Raw genomic sequence first — 9,536 nt, forward strand, 5'->3', positions numbered from 1 at the left:
TTGCTCATTTGACTTTACTATAGTTGGTTCCGTTATGTGGGTGATTTCTCAGGATAGACTGGGCTCCGACCTGCTCGGTATCTGGGTTTGACTTTGCAACTAAGCTATCGCTGCCTGTTGAGCTTGCAACATTTCGAAAATCATATGCAAGCTGACACCGTTTTCCTCGACGTTATGGGTATCTCGAGCTGTAGATCGAGTGCCACCATGAATGCTATTTTCAGGTTCAGAATGTAGGTTTACCTCAATGGCCACATGCAAATTAACGTCTAATGGTACTTCGACTCGAGCTCCAACGGCGTCGACAAGCGGCATTCCTGTCTTGGGAGTCAAGTTGTTGTTCTCACCTTGAAGGTCAGCTTCGTTGTCGATATGTAAGGCCATTTAATTTGAGAGGTCGTCGTTGCTAATCCGAAATCAAAGGTACTTCCCAAAATAAGCGTAAAATGGTGTGTTTTTGCAGATTCGTATCAAATAATCATTATTATCCTTATCCCCACGGTGCCCCACGGTGGGCGCCAAATTGTTTATTCGAAAAATAAATAGAGTTAAATTTATACGTAGTTCTAAGGGCATGTGATATAACTTGACACAAATCGTAAGAATGAATAAAAATATCGATTTATTAAAGATGTGAATTAATCCATGATATATGGTATTGTTGCAGTTGCAATGGCATGGGAATGCTGGATCTGTTTTGATAAATGGAACAGAGTATCCTCTACAGCAAGCTCACTGGCACTCTCCTTCAGAGCATACTGTTAACGGCAGAAAGTAGGAGAATATATTCCTTTATTTTTCTGTCCCTCTACTTTGTCAGCTTTACGCGTAATTCCTAATTTATTAATATAATGTTATATATTTTGGGACAGGTATGCCATGGAAATGCATATGGTTCACTTAAACGAAAATGCGACAAATAAGATAGCTGTGATTGGAGTCCTTTACAAGTTTGGCAAACCCGACAAATTTCTCTCCAAGGTAAACCTCGTCTCTATATATAATACTCCACATTTTAGTTTCATATTTTAGTTTGACCGAGAACGAAGTTTACCGTTTTAAACTAAAGATATATATAGTGAACCAAAATATTTTGAATCTTACCTTCTTAAACGTGTCATCAGTATGTTAGAAGAAAAATGATATGTTTTTGAAACAGATTGAAAATAAAGAAGGTAAAGACACATAAATTGCAACATAGAGTATGTCTTAAGATAGATATTTGTATAAGTCCATACTCAAGTGACAAAGATGTAGTGAATGCATAGATATTCAACATTATCAGTTTTAAATTCCGATTCTCCTTGTTGTGCTTACTCATCACAGGAAATTCTTTAGATTTTGGTAAAAGACAGATTTTCTCCTCTGATTGAGCCCCTCTATTACTGATCAGAACTAGTTGAAAATGATATTTAAACAACTTATTGAATGAAAGCAGAAACGGAGGGAGGAAAGCAGTTTTCGCAGGGTTAACATATCTAAACTTGTCGATGGTTGACATTGGATATATGTTTTACTTCAAGTGGAAGAATAAATTAAACTTATTAACTCTTTCTTGTAACCACTAATCAAATTATTCAGGAAGTTAAGAGAGGAAATCAGTTCTTGGATTCTTGCATGGTTAATCAAATTATTCAGGAAGTTAAGAGAGGAAATCAGTTCTTGGATTCTTGCATGGTTAATATATCTAAACTAGTCAATGTTAACATTGGATATTTTTACTCAAGTGGAAGAGTAGATTAAACATACCAAATCTTTCACGCAACTACTAATCAAATTATTTAAACATAAACGTACCTACTCTTTCTTGCATGCAGTTATCAAATTTTTTAACCTAACCCCAATTTAGCTTCTCACTTTTTGAAAGCTGAAAGTGTGCTATTTTCTAACGCAAGTGGTACCATTAATTTTGTTGGCAGTTGATAAGAAATATATCATCTATGATTGACAAAAAGGACGAAGTGAAAAATGCGGGCATGATTAATCCCAGAGAAATGAAGATTGGTAGCAGAAAATGGAACACTGTCTCTCCTTCCCTTGCCCTCCGGTCTAGTTCTGCTCTTTCCTGCTCCGTTGCCATTTCTTCTTTTATGATCTTTGGCTGTTCATTTATAGAGGGACCTTGAGAAAGGATTATTATGTATATCCAAATTGACACGTGGATATTGAGAGAATTTGCAGTTAACACATCAGCAATTGGAATGACACGTGGATGTAAGGTGACAATTTGCTTCCACGTTGTCACATAGAAACTTAGCAAAATCATAGATTTTTGTCATCGGACCTCAAAAATTTTACTTTAGAACTCAATAACATAAAAATGACTAGAATCTCGATCCTAATAACATTAAATTCCTGACTCCGCCTCGATAGTTGGAAACACAATTGTGATATAAGAAAGGCAAAGGACGAGAAAAAGGAGGTTATGGTTAATGTTAACAAGAAGAGATCTAAAAAAAAGAAAAAGAAAAGCTGAATATATAGACAAATGTGCTGAGTGTAATAATCAACACATATATCAAAATCATGGTGAAATTTTTTTCTCCAAATTGTGAAATCTTTTACTTAAAGAAAAACAGAAACAAAAAAATTGAAAAGGACAGAAAAAAAATATATACCCCACACGCAAATTCAACATAACATTGAGTAGGAGCAATAGATTAGTACTCAGTTCAGCATGGTCATATTGGACAAATTACATAATAGCGAGTCAAGACACGTTAATATAAAACTATAGGAACACTATGTAAGCTCTAGTGATGAGAATCTTAGACTGAAATTATAATTAATAATACTGGCTTGAAATTTTTCCAAATAATAAAGTCTAGGTTGAAGCCACAAATCACATGGTAGGTTTAAATTTATTTCTATCGATATATAAAATGCTCGGACGATGTAGAAACCAGCACGTCCCTGTTCTTCCCAATTAAACTTAATAAGATTAATAAACTTCAATTTATATAAACTTTGGTCAACCATATTGCACATGTATATATCTTACACTTAATCACAGTTGTAATGCCTTCGTCCTTAACAACCATGTGAATTTAGAAATCTCTACCAAATTATCACGTTACTTCTCCTTCTTTTCGTTTCTCTTTTTTTTTTTCCCACCGTCTTAGTTTACTCTGAAAATAAACAATTTTTGAGCTCCTTAGGCATAATTAAAGGCATTGTAATATTACTTCTTTCTCAAATTAGATATATAATATCTTTAGAATGGAATGGTAATTCAGGGGGAAAACCATTAAGTATACGTACTTGTATTGAAGTTATTAGCTGTAGAAGCGTTCAAAATAATTATTGAAAAGTATAAATGTTTACCCGAAAAATCGGAAAACGTTGAATTTAAGTGTGGTTCTGAAGATACGTAAATTCCTTATGATACAAAAATGACAATACCAGTATTTTGTTATAAAATGGGAATAATCAATGGGAAGGCTCAATGAGCAACATGAACTCTTAATGTATCTTGGGGAGCCTGAGTCTATTGCAGTCTATGCCCTCTTTATATAATAGAGGGTCACTACTTTATCTATAACAATATAATAAAATAATGCATATAGTGGAGGACCCATGATGGTTTGTCTCTTCCTTGATTCCTGCCAAGATTCTCTCCCATGGTGCGGTTATGATGGCTTTTGTCGGCGGGCTCGGCACTGGCTCGAGCTTGGTGTTAGGTCGAACCCCCGGTCTTGGTCCGAGCCCGTTCTGCCTTGGGCATCGATATTCGGGGCCTGTGTCGGTCCAAGTTGCCTCGTAATTCGATTCGGATACGGGCTCGATAATGATACGGAGTTTTGCCGTCGATCGGTCTTATAGCTCGAAACTCGACATCCTTACTCCGGAATTCGTCCGAGCTCGATATGTGGATACCCTTCAATCGAGACGTCGTTGTTTTGACCGTACACAGATAGTCCCCTCGTTTCTCGGAAAGGATGTGGCGAGAAGCGATATGATTTCTCTACGGCTCGATCAAATTCATGTCGACGTACCTATCGACCCCGATCATGATGTATGCGATAACCGTCCCATCGGTTCGGTATTACCGAGGCTTTTAATGTGTGTCAGACGGTGGTCGACCACCGCTAATACCGAATCGTCATGCCTTAGCCTATAAATAATCTTTCCAAACAACTTTTACCACTTCTCTTCTTCCAAATTCTCTTATTTATCCTCTCTATTTCGCGGCTTCAGGGCCGCTTATACCAGAGTTTTGGTGTTGTCCCTTCTTTCACCTTCCTTCGCATTCTTTCCTAACATATCAATGGCGAAAACTTCCAAAATCGTACCTCGGAAGGAGAAAGCTTCATCCTCACGGCCGTTTGATGATAAGGCACCGACGGAGCCGTCCGTTTATGACTATGTTCCTGGCCCGTGTATCTTGAAGACCGATTTTAGGGTGGAGAATCCTTCGTCTGTTCCGGGTCGATGTGAGCATGTATCGATGTATATGTGCTCTATAACGGAGGATCATCTCGAGGCTGTCAGAAAAGATTGCAACTGGGGTCCCGAGGTTGTGTTGCAAATTCCATCCTCCGACGAGAGCGTCACTACTTATGTGGAGGGGTTTTTAAGTGTTTATACTTATCCCTTCACATTGGGACCCGTTGACCCGGTGATTATCGATTTCTGCAAAAGATACCAAGTCACTCTTGGCCAAATTCATCCCTCTTTATGGCGTATAGTGATCTTGTTGTGCTTCTTTTCTATCAAAGCCGGGGGTGGATTTTTCTCTGAACCACCTCATACGACTGTACCGGCCTCAGATTTTCTGAGGACTAATTAGACCTCATCGTCGAGCATCGAAGGCCTTGATGTCGAGCATCGATGAAGGCAAAGATTGAGGTTGGATGGATCGATATATTCGAGTGAGGACCCGTGATATTATTCCGGAGAAGAAGATGTCGTTCCTTGAAGAATGGAATTTTGATCGTAAGTGATTCTTGTTTTATCTTTCATGTCTTTTTTCAGATTTTTTCTGATGCCCTTCCCTGATGTTCAGCTGCCCCTAGGATGTCACAAGTCGTGCTTGACCTTGAGGACTGGGTTCGGAAGTTAGCCTCGAGCTCCTCTTATACCGAATGCGCTTGGCGTGATTTGGCCAAAGGCAGATGGGAAGCCAAGAGTCATGGTGAGGTTTGCTACCTGTTTTCTTCGAAGTGTTCTGCGCGTTCTTTTTGTTACCGGTTTTCTTCGTGCAGGCATAACCAGGGATGCCGCTCTGAGACCTTTGAGCGGTGAAGGAGGAAACAAGTCCCTGGCTCTTAAACAGGGGAAAGATAAAAAGCGAAGAGCTTCCTCTCGGTCAGAGGACCCGAAACCCAAAACTCGAAGGGTGAGGAAATAAGCAATCGCCCTTTCGATGGACTCGGTCCAACGACTGAGAGAAGAAGGAGAAGAAGATAGCTCTTCGGCTTTGGTAATTCGATCTACATAGGCCATCGAGGTTGCTAGAGCTCCCGAGCCGATGGCGGCTGTGCCTGTCGGGGTTGGTTCCGAAGACCTGAGTCTCGACCGAAGTGCTCCGAATGATTTGTTCGGGGCTATGACAATGGGTCATTCGCCTTCTCTTCCATCTTTTTCCGAGGAGGTGTTAAAGGAAGCTCGAGAGTTGAAGACTCCCGATATCGGTGCTGGCTCTGGTGCAGGGGATCCTTTTAGGGATTGTTTTACTGGGGTCGACGATGGTTCCGATATCGGTGATGTTTCTCTTTTATTAGAAGAGGCTCAGCGTTTCATTACTCGGGTAATGATTCTTCCACACCTGATTTCTTTGTTCTTTTCCATACTTGACTCATGTTTCTTACTGTGCAGGCTATTAATAGGTTTCGAGTCAATCTTAGCCAGTGTGAGACCGAGCTCCGGAAGGTCTCAGGTGAGAGAGATGCCCTGCGGCTTCTTTGCGGCCAAAAGGACGAGGCTATAAAGGATCTCCAAGTGGATTTGGCTAAGGTCCGTGAAGAAGGGGTCGAGCTCAATAAACAGGTGAGCCTCTTTCTGTTAAAGTATGGGTCTGCCTCGACTGTGGAAGTTAATCCTTCATTGTCTCAGTTGTAGCAAAAGATCGAAAAGATCGGGTTGCTTCGAGAAGAAGTCGATCAAATCCATGTTGAATGCAATCGCTGGAAGGAGACCATCGATCGCCTCGCAACGGAAAAAGAAACCATCTTAACACAATTATTATCGACCGACGTTCAACTTCGAAGTGTCAAGCAAAAGGGGTTGGTTCAAGCTAAGAAGATCGATGAGCTTGAAACACGACTTGCTGAGGCTAAGGCGGAGGTTGAGTCGTCGAGAATCTTGGCGGATAAGTCCATTGCCATATATCGGGCTGATGCCGAAGCTGCTCAGATGGAGGCCTGGGATGCGGCAAAGACTGCCGATGCTCGAGCTCATTGGGTTGCCGAACTTTCCAAGTGTAGGTCTTGGAGGGAGACCCTCGAGGAGATACACGCTCGAGGTTTTCGACCTTACCGATGAGATAAAAACGGCAAAAGAACTCGAAGCGGAAGCTGAAGCCTTGGCTTCTGATGATGATGATGATGATGATGGTAGCAAAAGCGGATCCGAGGATGGGGAAGAGCTCAACTAAGAAGCTTAGTTTCTAGTTCTTCATGTTTGTAATTTAATTGTGTAGGCAATTTTGTACACATACATATATATATAACAAGGAAATTTTAACCCTATAGTCTATGATCGATCAAATTTGTAGCCCCTAGGTTTGCTTGTTGAGTTGATGATTCAAACTCTGAAGGAATGTACTCCGCAGGTGTAGTGTAACGGTTGAGTTAATGTAAACTCAGAATAAAATTAGCTTATCAGCCATCGAGTGAATGTTTTTAAACTTGAAATAAAGGTAGCCCGTGGGCTTAATAGTCGAGTGAGTGTTTCAAACTCGAGATAAAGGTAGCCCGTAGGCTTAATGGTCGAGTCAATGTATCAAACTCGAGATAATGTGGCCCGTGGGCTTAATAGTCGAGTGTGTGTTTCGGACTCAAAATAAAGGTAGCCCGTAGGCTTAATGGTCGAGTGAATGTATCGAACTCGAGATAAAGGTAGCTCGTAGGCTTAATGGTCGAGTGAATGTATCGAACTCGAGATAGTGTAGCCTGTGGGCTTAATAGTCGAGTGAGTGTGTCAAACTCGAGATAAAGGTATCCCGTAGGCTTAATGGTCGAGTGAATGTATCGAACTCGAGATAATGTAGCCCGTAGGCTTAATAGTCGAGTGAATCTTAATTTTGGCTGCACAATAAATCTCAAGTCATTGTACATATGTTCATATTTTGCGCCTATGTTTGGGCCAATCTACATGAGCATGGTTCGTTTTGACCATTTTGGCTCTTACAATATTTCCTCTTGGAACCCTATTATTGTGAAATGACTTTTCATGTATCTGAATTTGATGTATTTGAGGCCCTGATGCCCCCCCGGTATTCGAAGTCAATTGGATAGAGGCCTCGGATACTGTTTAAAAGTGCACCGCGATCGATGGTTGCCTCATTAAAAACCTTGCCGAAAAACCCATTTGGGATGAAAACCGGTCTAAGGAAAAAAGAGTGCAACACGTGCTTTTAAGCGAAAGATCCATCTCAGCTTTGTGGTGTGGGTTCAAAAGCTTTGGATGGTTTAGCGATCGACTCCACATAGCAACATTTAGCTTTTATCCGGACTTTCTGCAGGAGTTAGTTAAATGAATATTGGAAGTTCGTACCTTAGCAGTAGTACCGTTTTAGATGTGATACATTCCAACTGCTTGATAGTTGTTTGCCGTTTATGATGCCGAGCCTGTATGATCCTTTTCCGACGCCTTCGAGCACCTGATATGGTCCCTCCAATTCGGTCCTAATTTTCCTTCGTTTGGATTCCGGGTATTGATGGTGACTTTCCTTAATACTAAGCCCCCGGATTTGAAATGGCGAAGCTTAGTTCTTCGATTATAATACCTTTCGATTCGTTGCTTTTGGGCGGCCAATTAGATGAGGGCAGCTTCTCGTCCTTCGTCCGATAATTCAAGGCTGGTGTTCATGGCCTCGTTATTTGATTTTTCCGTCATGAATCGAAATCTGGGACTAGGTTCACCGACTTCGACCGATATTAATGCTTCGAAACCATACACTAAGGAGAATGGGGTTGCCCCCGTGCTGGATTTTGACGTTGTCCGGTATGCCCAAAGGACTTCGGGCAGGATTTCTCTCCATTTTCCCTTGGCGTCGTTCAACCTCTTCTTTGGGTTTTGAAGAATAGTCTTGTTCGTTGATTCGGCCTGTCCGTTCCCACTGGGGTGGTATGGCGTTGATAGTATCCTTTTTATTTTGTGATCTTCGAAGAATTTTGTGACTTTGCTGCCAATAAATTGCTTCCCATTATCACATACTATTTCAGTGGGTATCCCGAATCGGCATATGATATGATCCCAAATAAAGTCTATAACTTCCTTCTCTCTTATTTTCTCGAACGCCTGCGCTTCAACCCATTTAGAAAAATAGTCAGTCATAAATAAAATGAATTTGGCTTTACCTGGAGTCGATGGCAGAGGGCCGACGATGTCCATTCCCCATTTCATGAACGGCCATGGGGATAGGACCAAGTGAAGCTGCTCTCTGGGTTGATGGATCATAGGCGCAAACCTTTGACATTTATCACATTTACAAACAAATTCTTTCGCATCTTTGCTCGTATTAATCCAATAGTATCCTGCTCTGATCATTTTTCGAACTAATGTGTCGGCGCCGGAGTGATTCCCACAAGTGCCCTCGTGTACTTCACGGAGGATGTAATTGGTATCTCCCGGACCTAATCATACTGCCATTAGTCCATCGTAGGTCCTTCGATATAGTGTTCCGTTAGTGGCCAACGTAAATCGAGCAGCTTTTGTTCGTAGGGTCCTGGAATCTTTACGGTCTGACGGGAGCTTTCCATTTTTTAAGTATTCAATATACTTGTTTCTCCAATCCCAGGTTAAGATAGTAGAATTTACTTCGGCGTGCCCATCTTCGATTACCGATTTTGAAAGTTGAACGACAGTCCCCGAGCTCAACTCATCTACCTCGACCGACGATCCCAAATTCGCAAGAGCATCGGCCTCATTATTATGTTCTCGTGGAATATGCCGTAGAGTCCATTGTTTGAAAAGGTGCAAAGTGATAAGCAGTCTGTCCAAATACCTTTGCATTCTACTTTCTCGGACTTCGAAGGTTTTGTTTACTTGACTCACCACTAGCAAAGAGTCACAATACGCCTCGATGACTTCTGCTCCCAAGTTTCTAGCTAGTTCGAGACCTGCAATCATGGCTTCATATTCAGCCTCGTTGTTAATTAACCTGATAGTTTTAATAGCTTTCCTAATAATGTTGCCTGTGAGGGGTTTCAAAACTATGCCTAGCCCGGACCCCTTTACGTTCGAATCCCCGTCTGTAAAAAGTGTCATACCCCTGACGATATACTTGATTTCAGAAGGAGTTCTATTTCGATTTCGGGTACGAGGGTTGGCGCGAATTCGGCCACAAAGTCTGCTAAAATTTGAGACTTGAT

At 41.3% G+C, this 9,536-nt stretch overlaps 1 protein-coding gene across 1 annotated transcript; it reads left to right on the forward strand.

The window, feature by feature from the left end:
- The first annotated feature begins 272 nt into the window (after positions 1 to 272).
- On the forward strand, positions 273 to 2,431 carry LOC142167975 (alpha carbonic anhydrase 2-like). Its single transcript, XM_075228618.1, has 4 exons — positions 273 to 374; positions 668 to 774; positions 873 to 981; positions 1,920 to 2,431. Exons 1-4 carry the CDS (start codon positions 273 to 275, stop codon positions 2,124 to 2,126), a joined length of 525 nt encoding a protein of 174 aa, XP_075084719.1. The 3' UTR covers positions 2,127 to 2,431.
- The last annotated feature ends 7,105 nt before the right edge of the window (positions 2,432 to 9,536 follow it).

Source organism: Nicotiana tabacum, chromosome 13 (assembly GCF_000715075.1).
Source record: "Nicotiana tabacum cultivar K326 chromosome 13, ASM71507v2, whole genome shotgun sequence".
NCBI lineage: Eukaryota > Viridiplantae > Streptophyta > Magnoliopsida > Solanales > Solanaceae > Nicotiana > Nicotiana tabacum.

What these genes read in the sequence shown, in the direction of transcription:
- LOC142167975 (XM_075228618.1), top strand. Translation starts at nt 273, where the DNA reads ATGGTACTTCGACTCGAGCTCCAACGGCGTCGACAAGCGGCATTCCTG. An exon ending in CATACTGTTAACGGCAGAAA is followed by an intron (nt 775 to 872) that starts GTAGGAGAATAT and finishes ATTTTGGGACAG; the next exon opens with GTATGCCATGGAAATGCATA. An exon ending in CCGACAAATTTCTCTCCAAG is followed by an intron (nt 982 to 1,919) that starts GTAAACCTCGTC and finishes TTTTGTTGGCAG; the next exon opens with TTGATAAGAAATATATCATC.